Genomic DNA, 19521 nt, shown 5'->3' with positions numbered 1-19521 from the left:
TTAGTTGTTTCTATTTCCTCGATTATTTTAGCATCATAATCTATATTTAGATTTACACAAGTTCTGTTGTTAGTTTAAGATTTCGTGAAATTTCTTTTGACAAAATTTAATGTGAGTTTATAGGCTTTAATGTACTTGTTCGATCTAGCAGACATAATTTATGACGTAACCAATAACATATAATAATCTTATTTGAAGCTATTAATTTATGGCAAATCTGAACGAAAACAAGGGACATCATAGAATCAAGCCACGACACACCAAAAGTCAACGTAGGAGAGTATTTAAAATCAAATTACTACCTTATTTTGACCTATTAATTTGAAACCGAAAAAAATTGCCATTTCCTTCTTCACTATTCTCAGCGGAGAGCATACAATCGTCAATGATATACAATGTTTGTGAAATCACAGAAAACCAAAGAAACTGTTCAAGTATTCTCCTGCCATCTAGTAACCAATATTACATAACCCATAGATGTAGAGATCTCGACGAGGTCTATAACACACACCAAAAACTAATGCATGCTGTAGGTATTAGAATCATATAATTTGCATAGGCCGAATTTCTTGGCTGACTTTTTCACTATATTTTTTTATTCACCACATGATTGAAGGCGCAGGGGGAGGTGCATTTTTCTCTACTTTGGAGTTTTTATGTTTGCATAAAGCATTTCACTTTAGGATATGAGCTGCCAACCAGGAAATATTATCAGAATTTTTTGTTTTCAGGCACAGAAGACAGATCCACTAAGAAGACAAAATAAGGTCATGAAAAACTTTAAGTAATTGAATTTGTAATCTAGGAAAGGACAACTTTTCTGATGATTCTGTTATGTCTTCCCACTCTTACTGAAGTGAGAGTTATTGAAGTTTACTTCTTATAGAGATTGCTTTAATAGGGATGTTTCGCCATACGTATAGTCTAGTATAAATTGATTTAAAATTCAGAGGTGCTTCCCGCCTTTGATACTTCAGTGAATTTCTACCAGACTACGTGATGCAACACTCAAGAAGATAGCAAACTTCTTTATTTATCTCCATGACAGCCTGATATCTCATTTTCCTTCTTATAGTTCAAAGTAGGCTATGTAGTGCTGTGTTCAATGAAAAAGCCTATTACTTACTTCAGCAAAGATCTTAGTTATAGAATGATCAGTGAAACATGCAGTAACCTGATTTTGCTGTTAAGCTAACATACAGAAGTAAACGGTGAGGAACAATATTGTTATTTTCTTATATTCTTGATGCCTGAAGGTTTTAAAGATCTGTCACAGTTCCATGGCGTCTATAAGAAACTGTGAACTGTGACTGCTTATTCACATTGCAACAAAAATTATGCACTTGAAATGTTCTAAGTCTGAAATAAATTAGTAACATCTTTAAACAGCTTACCAAAAACCCTACTGCAACCCTGAAGATGGAGGCAAAATGCTCTTCTGAAATGACCGAAGTGGTATTTCTTGTTCGTCACTTTTCACACAATCAATTCACCGACCATTCACTAGAAGGATATATTTCAGTCCAGTGTGATCATCATTATTTGCGATTCCCCGTTTTTGTGTAACTTCACTGCGAACCGTAATTTCTCTTCTTAATATGAAGAAATAATTTAATGTATTTTGTACGTAAGAAATTGAATTCGTTCACTTTCTCCTGCAAGCAGATCATATTCTATAGACATTTCCGTGTTGTAAATTGTTATTATATTTTTCATATATAATTTTTTATGTTTTAAGTAATGCAATAGCATTTTTTCATCGCTTTTGGTACTAGTGAAATACTTTACCTTCTTTTTCTTGAATTTTGTTATACATATCTTCCTCCTAATTTTACAGGCATTCATTCGCTTTCATATGTAGGCTAATTGCATGACCCAAGAGACATCTGTAGTCGTAACAAGATAACATGGGAAATGAATTTGTTTTTCTTTAGTTGGCTGTCCTGGTTCACTACCTCATAGAACGTATGACTTGTTGCCACGCATGCGTCTCATCCTTTCCGAGCCGGCCTCTGAGGACATTGTGATTCCATTCCGGGAACTACATCGAATTTCTTCAAAAAGTAGAGGAACGTAGTGACTTGGAAAATCATGAAGAAGAAATACTTGAATTTGGGTTATGTATGTATTTGTTGCATTATTGATTGGGAATCATCAGTGCCTCAGATATGGATATTCTATTTATTGATATGTCCATTTATGTGAAACTGAGCTACAGAGAACAACATGCGTTAATTAACTGTTTGCTCATCTTCTAAATATTAATGAAATGAATCACAAAATTTGACTTGGCTATATTCATCAACATCCTTCACTGCTTGTTGGATCTGAATTTTATAAGCAAACATTTTAAGTCTTTTCTTAATATGGTTAAAATGGATGATTTTTTTAAATCTTTAAACCAAGCTCTTGTGGCAGCCATTTTACAGATTTTCCTTGGCTACGCATGAGTGCTGTCTGTATACATGCAGTATTTTCTGGTATACTTACAAACATCTTACTGCCAACCCAGAAATTGTATGTTCAATCTTTTCCACACACATTTAAATAGTTGTTCTTTTTGGAGTTTCTCTGCAGTCGTACTCCAAACTTGCGCTGAATCATACAACACTTCCAGTTTAATAAAATAAACTGTTTTATACAAAACACACACTGGTCACTAGTGTACGCAGCTTGCTATTTAATGCTTGCTGAATGTCCCACCTAGAAAGCACTAGTAATTGATCAGAATACTCTAACCTCTTACATGTTCTATGACACCAAAGTTATTGTCAGTGCAGTATATCAGCAAATATCGGAATTTGTAACAACAATGTTCTTTTCCTGAAGACTTTGTATTTTTTGTGGGTGTGAAACCTGGTTTCTCTCCCAAAGGGAAGAACATAAGTTATTTTGGACTGGTTATTGGGAATGCGAATGTGTATTACATTTAATGTTGGTTTCATAAAATTCAAATTTCCCTATTTATTCTTTGTAGTGTTTACACAATATTGTTTGGTTCTTGAGATGTGTAGAACAGGAGGATACCTGAGTGAAATTCTTTGTGTGTGCCCTTCACTTCTTATATATCCTTCAACATATACTATGGTTGAAATCCATATTGAATTCTGGATATACCACCCACTGTGTGAATTTAAATTACGTATATTTTTTATATTTAGCTGTAATGAGAAGCATTCATGAATATCGTCATATTACTACAATATTGCTCATATGCATTATTCAGAGTACAACTATTTCCCTCAATTTTTGAGATATTAACAGAATTTTATAATTTATTTTTAATTTTACAGCAGAACCTGTGTATAATCAAAATCGAAAATGATGTTGGTGTTCAAAGTGAAATAGATTCCATTGGCATGGTATCAGATGAGGTTCATGTACAATCAGGAACTTCAGTAAAGAAAGATGAAACTGAGGTAAGCCTTCCTTTCAGATGAGATTTTTTTTCTGTCCATTCATACAAATGCCTGAGTGTTTCTTCTTACTGTATTGAGTTAGTATAAGTGAAAAATATATTTCCAATTCCATATTCATATTACATTTCTGTTACTGTTAGTGTCGGTTGAACTCCAAATGTCAGTGGCTTTGTTGTGTTTTCCTGTTAAGGCTGGATGCTCGTATGATGTTGGGTTGTCACAGTTCCTCCTATGTCGATATGTTTACTGCATTTTGGTATCTTGCTTCTTGCTGTGTGCTCTGTTGATACAATCTTCTGTGATAATAGACGTCTGTGGAGTAATTAAGGTCTGCAATAATATGTGTAATAAATAACATTTCATATATTTGTGTATATATTTAAATCTATTTAAGACTGATGTGGTGCATTAACACATACATTAGGTCTTGTGGCTTTCATATGTCGTCTGTTATGGAGGAGTGTACTGCGCTGTGTATCATGGTATAATGTCATGCTATATGATTTATGTACAAGGGGAGTTTGAACAGTAATGAGATTGGCAACACTGCTCATCGTTAGTGGCCTTCATCAAGATGGCACTTTTGCTGTTTTGTTTCCTCAAGTGTGTTTAGCTATTAATACAGATATCATTTTCCAAGGTGTGTGTGTCTGTAAAAGCTCTGGTACAAAAATCCGGTTTGCAATGGTGGAACAGAACGACATTTCATGTTTTAAGGCAGAGATGTGCAATGGAATTTTGTGTGAAGCTCAAAGAAAGTGCTGAAGAGACGTTAAAGGTGTTACAGAATGTGTATGGAACAGAAACAATGAGCCAAGCTACAATGTTTCAGTTTTTGAAATATTTTAAAAATAGAAACAAAAGGGTGGTTGACGGCGCTCGAAGAGGGAGACCAAGCACTATCATCTGGAAAAGTGATGCTGATATTGTATTTTGACCCAAAAGGCATTATTCTTCAGCAATGGCTACCTCAGAAGCTAACTTTGAATGGTGTTTACTATGGATATATACTTGAAACTTATTTGGGGAATGCAATTCAGAAAGGAGTGATCAGGGTTCTTGACGAAAAGGTGGTGTCTGCTTCAAGACAATGCAGGACCACATTTTGCACATGTGACCAGGGTTGCGGGGTCGGTAAAAATGTACCGACTCCTACCTCTGTATAATATCTTAAGAACACTTTCGCCACCGTGTCAGCTGCCAGCGGCCTTCCGCTTAGTGAGATTCAACGACACATTGAGGCACATGATGTGTTAATAATGCTTTGTAACTTTGGCTCCAGCACCTCAAGAATGCAAACTGTCTACAAATCACCTGATTTCTGCATTAACCATTAGTCGTGTATTTAGATATAGGTTATAAATCTAAAAAGTAGCCTTTTGATCCACTTGGTGGTGATGAAATCTCTTGTGGTACCATTTAATATCGTAGCAGGTTTTCCAATATTAATACATATTTAGCTTATAAGAAGGAGCCAGAGTCAGAGGTTTCAATACTGACTCCACAGCCCTGCATGTGGCGATGGAGGCGGTACCAGACATCGATGGACCACCTGTGAAATGCCCATCCCACAGTTCAGACCTTGCTCCATGTGATTTTTGAGCATTTCCAGCGCTTGAACATGACTCTGAAGTTAAACAAGCTACCGCTGCTGCCCTACGCAAGATGTCTGGAAATGGGCTACTGCACACGTTTGAGAAGTTGGTGGGACGCAACAAAAAATGTATAGCTTCGGCAATGAAACTGCCAAAACCTCAGGAATCCTCAGATGGTGTGTAATGCGAGTAGTCGCATTACTTTTCAAACTCCTCTTTTAAGGGGGGAGGATGTGTGCTGTTGGTAATATTGCTTGTATAGTGCGTCAAAGATCAGGTTATGACTGTGTGGATATCGTTCAGCTGTTGGTTTGGTTTTGGGTACAGTATATGTGCTGTTTCTATAATAGTTTAAACATCTTTCTTTACTGACTGTTTTTATTATTTCCAAGAATCTTCCTTGGGGCCATAGGATTCTCCTATATTTGGGATATGATGTGCATTGCCTGATGATCTCTATTGTTCGATATTGAACATACATGTTCTTTAAACCTCTCTTGAAGTGTGTGATCTCTTTGTGCTATATAATTAGTGTGCAATTTAGTTTATTTTCACCTCCACCATCAATTTTTTTTTGTGATTTAGGTTTTTGGTGTCTTTTAAAGATATCAGTTTTTTGGAAAGCTATTTTTATCCATACTTTCTTTTAATTTTGTTATATGCCAGGTTTGTTTGCATGTGTATACAAATGTGGTCCATTTCTCTTTATGTCCTTTGTTTGTTTATTTGTGCTATTATGTTGTTTTTATGTTGATGTTTTGTGTTTACTGTTGTTAAATTTGTTCCATATTATATTTGTATTTTGATATTTTTTTGGTTATTTGCCAAGTAGAATTACTTTCATTCTTTATTTTATGATGGATATTTTTATTACTTGATTGAACGGGTGATTATCGCTGTTTTGTGCTCTGTAGAATGACGACATGTTTGATGTACAGTCATACTTACTAGAGATGGCTTCCAGTATGTGTTAGTTAATTGATCTTGTGATGCGAATGTGTAGTGTTTCCTTTGAGGCAGGTATTGACTGAATTATTTTATGTTTTTTTGACGACTTCAGCTGTAAAGGGTTAAGGGAAGAACATTCGTTGATGCTTTTTGACAGTTTGGTACAGAGCACAATATTTGGAACACTGAAGGAAATAATGGGGACTGGAGAAGACGGTTAATGTGGAGCTTCTTAATCATCTGTCTACATCAAATATTAATTCATGGTTATCAAATCAAGGAGGATGTGTGGTGAATGTAAACATTAAAAATAAATACAAGAATTCAGTTAGAAAACTAGAATAGATAAGACCCCTTGGTGGATGAAGGTATAGATGGGAGGATAATATTAAAATAGTTGTTAAAGAAGTAATATATAATCACAAGGACTGGATCCTTGTGGCTAAGGATAGCAACTAGTGGCACGCTCTTTGAACTCAACTCTGTAAACCTTTGGGTTCCGTATATGTGGCTAATTTCTTGACTGCCTGGGAACTAGTCTGTTCAGCAGCTTAGTTCAGTAAAGAAATGAAACATTCGATTTTACGTTTATTTTGTTAAGTTGTTCTTGAGGCTGTTCGTACAGCACATGCATTACCACAATTGTAGTCTAATTTTTTCAGTCCAGATATATATAGACGCTCTTTTATGATGCTCGATATAATTATCAGCTCCTCCAAGTTACCTATCAGCCAAGAAAGGTTATCGATCCTTGTGCTAGCCCTTTATTTTGCAAGCATGTCTTATTGCGTTATGATTACATTTTACATGGAAATTGTAAGTGGACAAAACGTGGTCATGATCAGCATCAAGTATGGAGGTTTCGCATAACTTAATTTTACTAAAAGTTGTACCTCGTTCATAGAATGAGACATGTGTAACGACTTCTTTCGCAGATGATGAATATAAGAACTGAGGAAGTTGCTGATACACAAGAAGAGGAGGATCCTATAACAAAACATCCATTAATAAAGTGTGAACATACGGTGAGTTGTACATTACAATTAACTTTTAAGAAATGTGTAGGATTACCTATTGTGTTTCTCTTGTCCATCTCCACACGAAGCAATTCTACTCTGGTGAAAATATTTTGAAGTGTCATTTGCAAAATGGTGCCAGGGGACTGAATTTTGTTGCTCAGTGTTTATGAAATACCATTTTAAACTTCTGTTGCATCAGTTTTAAAACATGTAAAATAATCATTGACCAAATTGAGAAATATTTTTAACAAATGTGGCCTTAAATCTTGTATAATTTGTGGGCTTTGTATACAAAATACTGCCTGCTATACAATTCACCGGAACTATGAATGTTTTAAGATTATCTTTTGTATCTTGATACAAATTGTACTGATTTATTAGAACAGTGTTATCATTTCTGTTAAGCATCATTAACTCTTTCCATATGGGAAGATAACATTGACTATGTAATATTAAACTTTGATCAGGAGATAAATTTGCAGCCATGGAGCCTTTTAATGAAGAAGCAAATTGCATCATAACATTTTGTGCTTTGTTTTTGACTTTGTTTCCATAGACCCAAATATTCTCTTTTGCTCTGTCGTTTTGGCACATCTTTGATTGAATCAAATATTTAAGAGGTTAACTTGACTTCATATATAAAGTCGGCTTGGAGGGAGGAGCGTTAATGTGATACTTTGCTCGGTATTTCTGTCCAGAACAAAATGTAATTTCTTTATTGTGTGCATTTTATTCATGGTGTGTACATGTAACTATGGAATAAACCCCGTAACAAAATTTTTTGTGACCATTGAATATGTGCTTTACTGTGTCATTACGTAAACCAAGCCATAATCAGATCAGCCATTGTCACTGCTTTGGCATGAACATGCCGAGTAAACTGATGTGGATGTCTTTGATTTCATATTACATGGAGACAATTCTATTGAAGTGATATTTGTATTAGAAAAATCCTTTTTATAGTAATGGTTTTGATAGTTATAAGAAAGAAAATCTTAATGAAACAGCTACTATGATTGCATGTTGGTGTTTTTTTGGACTTTGTCCATAGTTTGGTATTCTGAAATAGATCCGCTATATTTTGAGATCTGGATCTGCTCTTGTCTGTAGGTGAAAATACCTTTTCTGATTTGTCCCATAGAAGAGTCTTATTAATTCTTTGGGATTAGTCCCTTGTATGGGACCAGAGCAAATCTAGTTCCCAGATCGTAGTGATCTTGTTTTAAAATATCAAGTGATGGATCATGTCGAGAAAAAGAGAAATATTAAATAAAATGCACCATCGTCAGGCTCCATTAAAGATGTTCCGCAGCTGCTATTAGTTTGATTCAGTACAAGTGTATTGATAATTATTCCATTTCATGCAGTGAGAGCGCAGAGTCAAGACTCATAATGAGTATGGTTATTTTACAGGACTCCATGAATTTACAGAAAGTTGTACCTGATTCTTATGGTGAAACGAGTCTCGAGATTTGTTATGATGACAATCAAGTCATCGATATCAAAGTTGAGGATGTCGGAGGTGTGAAAAAGGAGGAGGAGAATCCTGGCTACATCGCGGGACACATACCTGACATATATTTGTCATTTCCCTGAGTTTTCCTTCTAACTGTGAGAATCTACCTGTATCTTTAAAGTTCTACCTGTGTCTCAGTTTATGAAAAAGGTAAAGACGGTGGAGTTATTCGTGTGCTTTACTCATGCATAAGGTGTGGGGACATATCCATGTGCTTTAACCAATCACCGTATGATGAGATATGACTAAATGGAACTGTAGTTCCATGCATTCTTACTACAGTGACACCTCGATGCATTGTTTTCGGCGGGGGTGGGAAATAGAAACGATGAATACAGGAAAACGATAGTTGCGGGAAAGCGTTACAATTTTTAAAACAAACAATGTTTCTCTTTCAAAGTTACTTCTTTTTACCAAAAAAGTCTTTAATGGACAACTGGTTTGTCGAAACTTTACGTTTTAGGCCAAACAGAGCCCTTTCCATGTTCAAAATGTTTTCCTCGTCATGTTCACTAATATTATGCGCATAAAAGAACGACTTCACTTTTGCCAATGCTTCGGCAAAACTCGGCACAGCTTCAGGCTCGCATTCGTCGTCTTCCTCTTCCTCACCACTCCCACCCCCTTCGCTGACAATAACAGGAAGATTGGAAATACTATTACTGCCGAACTCAACGAAACGTCGCTGTAGATACACTGAACCACTGGAAACGAGATGAACCAGAAGAATGAAAAGTGTCGCCCGCCTTTCCTTTGTACTTATAATAAAAGCATTTGTGAAGAAATTCACACTGCACATGCCATCTGGCATCGCTGGAACGAAATATGAGTTCACCCTAATTAAACTCGTAAAATTCCTAACAATGAGCACCACCATTCACTCCAACTATCACCGCTGACCCCTCATTCCAAAAGAATCTGTGCTTGTTGGGCGACATAACAGGTTACCGCTACTGCATATTCTAAAAACATTGTGCGTCTTTCGATATTAATTTATCACAAAACCCAGCATTTTAATTTCTCAGAAACGATCATTGCGGGAAAATTGTGGGCCGGGACTAAGATTTTTGAACGATCGATGCGATAAAACGATAGTTCGAGGAATGATAGAAGCGGGAAAATGTAACATTATCTTATATGGGATGTGTCTGGGGCCGAACAAAACAGACGATGCAGACAGAACCTCAAAAGGAGGAAACAGGTTATGAAAATATTTCCCTGGAACAAATGAAGAAAAGTGTTGAAAAATTGAGGAACGGAAAAGCTCCAGGACCTGGAAATATCCCAAGCAAACTATTAAGAAATGGAACATTGAAATTAATGAGAATGGTGAGGAAATTAATAGAAAGAACAATAAATGAAGAGGACGTACCAGCTGAATGGAAGGGCATATATTATACCCATATATAAGAAGGGAAAGAGAGACGTATGTGGAAATTACAGGGGAATAGCTGTAACCAACACCTTCAGCAAAATCTATGGCAGAGTGATACAAAATCTCATAGAAGATGAATATGGAAAACAGGAAGTAGAGGAACAAAGCGGATTTAGGACAGGACGGTCATGTATAGATATTTTATTTTGTCTATCACAGATTATGCAGAAAAAGTGGCAAATGGGGAGAGAGCTACATATGATCTTCCTCGATATAACAAAAGCATATGATAATGTACCGGTGAATAAATTATGGGAAGCCCTAGAGATGAGTAAGGTAAGAAAAACATTAATAAAGGCAGTAGAACTTCTCTATGAAGATCAAGGACAGGTAAAACTAGGAAAGAGACTGACAACAACGTTTTGGATAACAAAAGGTTTGAGACAAGGCTGCAGAATGTCGCCGACACTCTTTAAAATATATATAAATGAAGTATTAAAAAGGTGTAAGGGAGTGGGCATACCATTAGACGAAGATACAACAATGTATACACTACAATTCGCTGATGACCAAGTGATAATAGCACAAACAGAAGGAGACCTGGAATTTATGAAGAGGAAAGTAAAAGAAGAATATGAAATCTGGGGATTACCATTAAATTTAGATAAGACAATGTATTGGAATATAGGAAATACTAATGACGCACTGATAATGGAAACAGGAGATTTATTAAAGAGGACAGAAAAGATTAAATATCTAGGAGTGAGGATAGGGAACCAAGGGATGTATGAAATTGAAACAGAGGAAAGAATAAAACAAGGAAGAAGACTCATAGGAGCCCTCAACCCAATATCATGGGAGAAAAACATCACAAATAGAAGGAAAGTGAGAATATATAAAACGATGATACAAAGCGTGGCTCTATATGGAGCAGAAATTTGGCAACTTTCGGAACAAAAAAAAGAAGTTGAAAATAATGGAAATGGATTTCCTAACAAGAGCGGCTAGAATATCCAGAAGAGAGAGAGTGAGGAATGAAAGGATTAGAGAAATCATGAGGGTGGACCGAGATATAATTGAGGAGATAGAGAAAAGACAACTGATTTGGTATGGACACGTGCAAAGGATGGAGGAGGAAAGGTTACCAAAAGAGAGAAGGAAGAGAGGTCGACCGAGACCAGGATGGAACGACAGAATTACAAGAACCACGATAGAGTGGAAACTGCCTCCGTTAGGATGGGAAAATAGAGGAGAATGGAAGAAATTATTAGGCACCAGAAGACCAAAGTAATGGTCAAGAAAGGGAAGAAGAAGAAGCATTCCGAAGGTGGGCTATCTATAACACAGCCATTGCAACTTATACCCTTGTTTGACCCGCATGTAACCTGATGATTAGTAAGATTATTTTGAACTGTCAGTAAAATATCCAACTGAAAATAACAATGACAGATGCTTAACACATCTAGAAAATTATATAGCATTTCCATACCAATGAAACAGTTTTAAAATGTTTTGGAAGTAATAAACTGAATTAAATTGTTACACCAAAAAGACCTCACTGTTACTGTTTTACTTGTTTGATGAATGAATGTTATACAGATAATGCAACACATGATGCAAGAAGATTTTATTGCATACAGGCGCCGAGAAACTTCAAGTCATTCATCATGAGATGCTCATCATTGTATTACACAAGAATGTGACTGCCCTTTGCCTCAAATGCACAAATACTATTCCTATCCTGGATACTATTCCTGTACAACACAAATGTGCATGAGTAGGTATTCATTTGCATTCTGACAGCAGAAAACGTCTTATTCATGATGGGACAATTTACTTTAATCTGGGTATGCAATAATACTTCTGCAGACTCTTCTGATCCTCACTTAATGGTACCTGCACCTTGTCGTGGTGGTGGGGCTTGAGTACCTCAGTGATCCCAAGAGCTATGCTGGCTGTAGCATAGCTACTGGTAGGGCCTCCCTAGCCAGATTGGTCGAGGGGGAGAGGTCAGACTAAGACAGGTACCTTGGTCCTCCAGGTTGAAGGTTGGTTGCAAGGCTAACAACTTTGCACCGTAAAAGGAAGATGTTTCGAAACTTCCAGCGGAGGATAGGACCAAATGGAAGAGGAGAATTGAGGAGACCATGGACCGAATATGGAGCGGAGAGCCACAGAAGAAGAAGAAGACTCTTCTGATAATAGAAAGACTTACATATCTCACAAGAATATGCACACCCCTCCCATGTATTGACTCATTGGATTATTCTATTAAAGAATAGAATTAATGTCACTGAAATACAGTGTAGTCAATAATGAGATTACGCTGGTAAAGAAATCATTTATGATATACATCTCATAAATGTGGCTGCTGTCTACCATGTATAAGTAGATGTTTCTCCAAAGAATCCTTCTGAACGAACGATTTTTTACAGATATCACAGATATATGGTCGCTCCCCACTGTGGATGCGTAGATGTATCTTAAGAACACTCCTCCGGCTGAATGACCCATTGCACAAATCACAAGAATATGGCCTTTCTCCACTGTGCGTACGCTGATGAGCCTTCAGATGACTTTGTAGATTGAATGATTTGTTACATACATCACAGGAATATGGACGCTCCCCACTGTGCATAAGGTGATGTACCTTCAAACGACTTCTATGGCTGAATGACTTATTACACACATCACAGAAATATGGACAGTCCTCACTGTGTATGCGTTGATGAATCTTCAGTGTAGTTTGACGAGTGAATGATTTATGACACATATCACAGGAATATGTCCTTTCTCCACTGCGTATGCTGATGTGCCTTCGGATGACTCCGTTGAATGAATGATTTGTTACACACATCACAGGAATATGCCCTTTCTCCACTCTCCTTACGCTGATCTGCTTTCAGATGACTCTGTAGATGGAATGATTTATTGCACACATTACAGGAATATGGACGGTCCCCATTGTGTATGCGTTGATGATTCTTCAGTGTAGTTTGAAGAGTGAATGTTTTATGACACATATCACAGGAATACGGACGCTCACCATCATGCAACAAGTCCTGTTCATTCGGACCTCTGACCTCCTCAACTTTGATAATGGTGACTTGATTGTCATTATATGAAATGAAGACATGATCTTCATCCTTCTCTTTCACACCTCCGACCTCCTCAACTTTGATATCGAGGACTATATATGCTAGTTATGCTGTGCCCAGGTGTTGATCAACTCTGCTTCAGGCTCATTCAGACTCCGCAGAAAAGGCAAGAATTAATTTTAGTTTGTGTATATATTACCCCTACAGGAACAAAAATCAAATTTTTATAATACTGTTTCTCCTGTGGGGTGGTTAGCAGCAACTTTGAAGTAACCATGTCACTTTCCAGTCTTACATTCAAAATTATAAAGCAGTTCAGCAGAAATGTGTTCAGATTCTCTGTAAAATTTTCATGTGATTCTTAAACATATCTCTTTCCACAACACTTGAACATAATTTTTTATGTGGTAACATGTTTTCTGTTTGTAGAATGAATGATGTATTTGCATGGCAGCCTGCCAGAGGGAACCCAGCTGTCATAAACCTGAACATGGAACTACAATCCATGATGAGACGCTTTTAAATAAGTATTACTTCCTGACAAGGATCTGTGCTCTGGCAATGCAGATAATTTATGCAGGAAGCAATAACTACTGTAATGAATGGTAAGTAAAGTAAAGTTGTCTCGATACACGCCATGTAGGCGTTTGGGGGAGAGGTAGTATAGATCCAACTAATTCTTGATCTTATAGGCCATGAAGCTCTTCATTGTGCAATTTTCTATGTGATACATTCCCCTCCCATGTAGGCCCAAATATTTTCCTCAAAGTGAGAGACCATGTTCCTCACCCATAGAGCACAACTTGCAAACTTACAAATCAATAATGAAGGGTCCAGTGTCTGACCCAACTGAGTAAGTGCCCTACCCCACTTTATAAACTGAGGAATGAAGTAGATCCAGCTTCAAAAACACAGACGATTGACACAGTCCAAGAATTTAGTCTTGTCGATGCCAAAATTACACTTCTGAGTACTTTAGTCTTTGTAATTATATTAGGAGTAAGGACGAAACATTTTGGACTGAATAATAGCAAGCATTCCCTGAAATTAATCTTCTATGGATTTCATCATGAATTGCCATACTGACTTGTTTGTGTAATATATATTATTAGTGTGGTTTATAATTTGCAAATTATTCACCAGTTATTTGATTTTTACCATTACTAATTAGAAACCGCGAACATTAGTCCGCACTACGAACAGAGGCCAGACACCCTACTGAAGCTAAGGTCACCTGCCCCAAACACCTCTGATGTCACTGGCAGCATTCTCAGAGGCCAAATTGCTGTGAATGTGTCAGAATGGTTGCATTTTCTTTTGTTTGCCAATCTGACCTGTTCAGTGTTTATGAGATTCTGTTCTCAGGATAAAGAGATGCAAGGATTACAAAAGGTTAATAAGTAGATGATGCAAGTAGTAATATAAAATCATTGTTGATTTAGTTGAATGTGAGTGAACTTGAGGTTTAATTGTTTTAGATTCTCCTTTCACTCTTATCTGTACTGTAGATTGAACCCAGTTAATGGTAAACTATATTGTTTGAAAGATTTTTATCAGAAGATTCATTATAATGCGTAGAATTATATGTCACCATTATGACTACATCAGTGTGTATCTGCTTTTTGATTCTTTAGATACCAAAAAATAGATTGGTTATTTTCTCTTTTTTCTCTCCCCATCAGACTAATAAATTTGATTCGGGTTTTCTAACAGGGAATCTGGTTGGGTGAAGCAAACTTGAACTCGGACATTGTGTTATGGAATGTGAATATGTGGTTTGAATATGTAACTCTTTTGCATTGCTGCTTGCTGTCAGTCAAGAGTTTGTTTGCTATGTATAAAATTACGGTCTTGGCAAGTGAATTAACCTATTTGTCACAGGTAGCCAGGAACTAAATGAAATAGGAAATATAATGCTATCTCACTGAGAAAATAAATCTGTTCTGAAAAGAACATAACTTTATTAAAGCAATATTTATTGGGCTTGCTTATGTCTTGTTTTCAGTTTCATTCTTCTTCCTAATAAGATTTGTAATAATATTATTTTTCTCAATTTGTTTGCTAGAGTCCTCCGAATGAACAGGACTTATTACATGATGGTGAGCATCCGTATTCCTGTGAAATGTGTCATAAATCATTCACTCTTCAAACTACACTGAAGAATCATCAACGCATACACAATGGGGACTGTCCATATTCCTGTGATGTGTGTAACAAATCATTCATTCAACAGAGTCATCTGAAGGCACATCAGCGTGTGCACAGTGGAGAAAGGCCATATTCCTGTGATATGTGTCATAAATCATTCACTCTTCAAACTACACTGAAGATTCATCAACGCATACACAATGGGGACTGTCCATATTCCTGTGATGTGTGTAATAAATCATTCAGCCATAGAAGTTATTTGAAGGTACATCACCTTATGCACAGTGGGGAGCGTCCATATTCCTGTGATGTATGTAACAAATCATTCAATCTACAAAGTCATCTGAAGGCACATCAGCGTCCGCACAGTGGAGAAAGACCATATTCCTGTGATTTGTCTAATGGGTCATTTAGCCGGAGGAGTGTTCTTAAGATACATCTACACATCCACCTTGGGGAGCGGCCATATTTCTGTCTTATCTGTAAAAAATCATTTGTTCAGAAGGATTCTTTGAAGAAACATCTACTTATACATGGTAGATCGCAGCCACATTTATGAGATGTATATCATAAATGATTCCTTTACCATCGTAATCTCATTATTGACTACACTGTATTTCAGTGACATTAAATCCATTCGTTAATAGGATAATCCAGTGAGTCAATACATGGGAGGGATGCGCATATTCTTGTGAGATATGTAAGTCTTCCTATTATCGGAAGAGTCTGCAGAAGTATTACTGCATACCCAGATTAAAGTAACTATTGTCCCATCATGAATATGACTTTTTCTGCTGTCACAATGCAAATGATACATTCCCCTCCCATTTAGGCCCGAATTTTTACCTCAAGAAACTGTTCTGAGTCCCTCAATCCATGTTCCTCAAAGTCAGAGACCAAGTTTCACACCTATACAGCACAACTGGCGAAAGTCAATTTTGAATGGTTCAGAGACAGTTGAACTCTTTCTGTCTGACCCAACTGTGTAGGTTCCCTTCCCCCCTTTATAAACTGAGGAAGGAAGTAGATCCAGCTTCCGAAAGGCAGTGTTATTTTTTAAAAGCACAGACGATCAACATACTCCTGGTATTTAGTGATCCCAATGTCGAAATTACACTCTTGTGTACTTTAGTCTTTGTTTTTATATTAGGCGTTAGGACAAAAGTTTTTGGACAGATTAATAGCAAGCATTCCCTGAAATTTATCAGCTCCGATTTCGGCATGAATTGACATTCTGGCTTGTTAGTGTAATATACACCGTGTTTCTAAAGTAGCTTAACAACTTCGCAGGAGAATATAAATTTATTTAAAGGATGATCGACGCAAGCCGTAAAACTACGCACTCAACTCTTCGACTCCATCGTACTGCCGGCACTTTGCTACGGCGCCGGGACGTGGACGCTTACTAAGGGCTTTGCGGAGCAATTTCAAGTCGCCCATGCCTCCCTTGAGTGTCGACTTCTTGGTCACCTTACACCAGCAGAGAGACCGCCATCTTCACTCTGATGACATCAGACGGATGCAAGGCTTTAAGGCCCATTACGGCATGTGACGAAGCAGAAGCACCACTGGGCAGGTCACGTCGTGAGGCGAAACGATGGCAGATGGAGTACTACCACTTTGACGTGGTACCCACGAGACAGGAAGCGTCCGCCGGGTCGGCCCCCTGCTCATTGGGCAGACTGTCTTATCGTCGAGTACAACGTCAGAAATTTATGTGGCCATGGAACTACTCGGAGGGAGGCCATAAAAAGGGGAAAGAAAGAAAATGGATAAAACTAACGTTCTCCAATTCAGAGAGTGGAATGTTAGGAGTTTGAATAGGGCTGGGAAACTGGAAAATCTGAAGAAAGAAATGAATAAGTTGAAATTGGATTTAGTGGGGATAAGTGAGGTAAAATGGAAAGACGAACAAGATTTCTGGTCAGGGGACTATAGAGTAATAAGCACATCCTCAGGGAATGGTGTTATGGGAGTGGGAATTTTAATGAACAAAAAATTAGGTAATAGAGTCAGTTACTATGAGCAATACAATGATAGAGTTATTCTTATCAGAATCAAAACAAAACCAACAACCATCTTACAGGTTTACATGTCCACCTCACAAGCAGAAGAAGATGAAATAGAGAAAATATATGAGGAATTAAGTATGTAAAAGATGATGAAAATTTGATAATCATGGGAGACTGGGAGAAGGAAAGGAAGGCAATATTACTGGAGAATATGGTCTAGGGGAAAGGAATGAGAAAGGAAGTAGGCTTTTAGAATTTTGTGAAAAATATCAACTAGTTGTATCAAACACACTTTTTAAAAATCACAAGAGAATATATACACGGACCAGACCGGGGGGATACAAGAAAGTACCAGCTGGATCATATTATGGTTAGACAGAGATTCAGAAATCAAATTTTGGATTGCAGAGCATGCCCAGGGGCAGACATTGACTCAGATAATAATTTAGTGATGATGAAGTGTAGGCTGAAATTCAAAAGAATAAATAATAAACATGGTGCAAACAGATGGGACATCGATAGATTAAAAGATAATGGAGCGAGGCTGTTATCTCAGGGTTAAAAGAAAATCACTGAAGGTAATTTGATGGAAGAAGAATGGAGCATACTAAAAAAGGAAATGCCGTCAGACTTCCAAAAGAACATTATCTTCACACTTCCCAAGAAAGCGAGAGCAGACCAATGTGAGAACTACCGCACAATCAACTCGATATCTCATGGATGAAAATTATTAACTAGAATAATATACAGAAGAATAGAAAGGAAAGTTGAAGAGGCATTAGTTGAGGATCAGTTTGGTTTTAGAAAAAGTGTGGGTACTCGAGAGGCAATTCTGGCCTTACGTTTGATAAAAGAAGGACAGATTAAGAAAAATAAAGACACAATTATGACATTTGTAGACTTGGAGAAGGCTTTTGACAATGTAAATTGGAATAAGATGCTTGAAATCTTGAAGGTAGGGCTGAAGTATGAAGATAGACGAGTTATTTACAGTATTTATAAGCATCAGGTGGCCATAATAAAAGCGGAGAATCGAGAAAGGAAAGGCATTTATTAAAAAGGGAGTAAGGCAAGGATGCAGCCTATCGCCCCTGCTGTCTAACTTGAATGTTGAAGAAGCAATGAACGAAGTGAAAGGAAAGTTCAGGATAGGATGTGGGCTGTAAAAACTATGTGGAAATGAAGAGATTTACGCAAGATAGGCGAAAATGTAGGACTGCATCAAACGAGTTGGAAGACTGGTGACAAAAAAACAAACCATCATACAAAGGACGACCCGAGCACGCGACAGAGAGGAATGGAGGAGATGTTGTGACCCGCGGCGAGCTGAAGAATGGGTCGCTTAAGTGCTAAGTTTATAATTTGCGAATTATTCACCAGTTATTCGATTTTTACCATTACTAATTACAAGCCGCAAACATTAGTCCGTACTACGAAGTGGCCGTTACTTTAATGATCACCAAAATACGATTGCAACAAATAAATGTGCATGCATGTAACTTGTTCATGTAGCGATAAAAATTACATACTACTGGGATGTATTTTGCATCTAGATAGGTTACCGATAGACATTGCATAGTGGAGAAATATGTTTTTAAAAAAAGTTCAAAGGGGGAATGAGTTTTTAAAAGCAGTTTAATAATTGGGCCGAAGCTTTTTGTACATATAGTGGGTTGATAAATATCGGTTTGTAAGGCGAGTTAATTTTGTCTGCACGAAGTCTCAAAGTGAGGTTATACTCATTAAATCAGTGAGTACAACATAACGTAGCTTATGAAGATGAGGCAGAGGGTAAAAAAACCAAGTTATATTCTTCGAGAGTTGTCCATCCTTTTCAAAGAGTGTGACAAAATTCCTAACATCTGTGGAAGGGTACGTTATACATAATTTATTATATTTTTGGTTTTTCTTGTTCGTCACTTTTCACACATTCAATTCACCGACCATTCACTAGAAGAATATATTTCCGTCCAGTGTTATCATCATTATGTACGATTTCCCGTTTTTGTGTAACTTTACTGCGAACCGTAATTTTTCTTTCCAATCTGAATAAATAATTTAATGTATTTTGTACTTACAAAATTGAATTCGTTCACTTTCTAGTCTAAGCAGATCACATTCTGGAGACATTTCTGTTTTGTAAATTCTTATTATATTTTTCAAATATAATTTTTGTTATGTTTTAAGTAATGCAATAGCATTTTTTCATCGCTTTTGGTACTAGTGAAATACTTTACCTTCTTTTTCTTCAATTTTGTTATACATATCTTCCTCCTAATTTTACAGGCATTAATTCACTTGAATATGTAGGCTTATTGCATGACACAAGATACATCTGTAGTCGTCACATGATAACATGTGTAATGAATTGTTTTTTTCTCGTTGGCCATC

The 19521-nt window shown here is 36.9% G+C and overlaps 2 protein-coding genes, 1 long non-coding RNA gene and 1 pseudogene across 4 annotated transcripts; 3 read left to right on the top strand and 1 right to left on the bottom strand.

The window, feature by feature from the left end:
• The first annotated feature begins 1979 nt into the window (after positions 1–1979).
• LOC110835681 (uncharacterized) lies at positions 1980–11430 on the top strand. Of its 2 annotated transcripts, none has more exons than XM_022076167.2 (4): positions 1980–2121; positions 3297–3419; positions 6898–6987; positions 8395–11430. In XM_022076167.2, the coding sequence occupies exons 1-4, from the start codon at positions 2092–2094 to the stop codon at positions 8575–8577; spliced, it is 426 nt and encodes a 141-aa protein (XP_021931859.1). In that variant the 5' UTR covers positions 1980–2091; the 3' UTR covers positions 8578–11430. The 2 variants fall into 2 exon arrangements, with proteins under 2 accessions (XP_021931859.1, XP_021931857.1); XM_022076165.2 differs by having other exon boundaries at positions 1981–2121; positions 3294–3419.
• Positions 3411–19470, bottom strand: LOC110835684 (uncharacterized). The gene is made up of 3 exons (XR_002544975.2): positions 19368–19470; positions 6856–6949; positions 3411–3731 (listed from the first exon to the last, which is right to left on the bottom strand). It is a non-coding gene; the product is annotated as an uncharacterized LOC110835684 (long non-coding RNA).
• LOC110835683 (uncharacterized) lies at positions 12530–15898 on the top strand. Its single transcript, XM_087345563.1, has 3 exons — positions 12530–13136; positions 13400–13575; positions 15036–15898. Exons 2-3 carry the CDS (start codon positions 13573–13575, stop codon positions 15675–15677), a joined length of 645 nt encoding a protein of 214 aa, XP_087201689.1. The 5' UTR covers positions 12530–13136; positions 13400–13572; the 3' UTR covers positions 15678–15898.
• Positions 16307–18629, top strand: LOC147874319 (protein CFDP2-like; annotated as a pseudogene).
• Positions 19471–19521: the final 51 nt, after the last annotated feature.

This window comes from Zootermopsis nevadensis, unplaced genomic scaffold, assembly GCF_977971745.1.
Source record: "Zootermopsis nevadensis isolate Lab colony 2312 unplaced genomic scaffold, Znev_1.0 Znev_ptg000009l, whole genome shotgun sequence".
Taxonomy (NCBI): domain Eukaryota; kingdom Metazoa; phylum Arthropoda; class Insecta; order Blattodea; family Termopsidae; genus Zootermopsis; species Zootermopsis nevadensis.
Note: the sequence above shows the minus strand (reverse complement) of the source record. Positions and strands in the feature narration are given on the sequence as shown.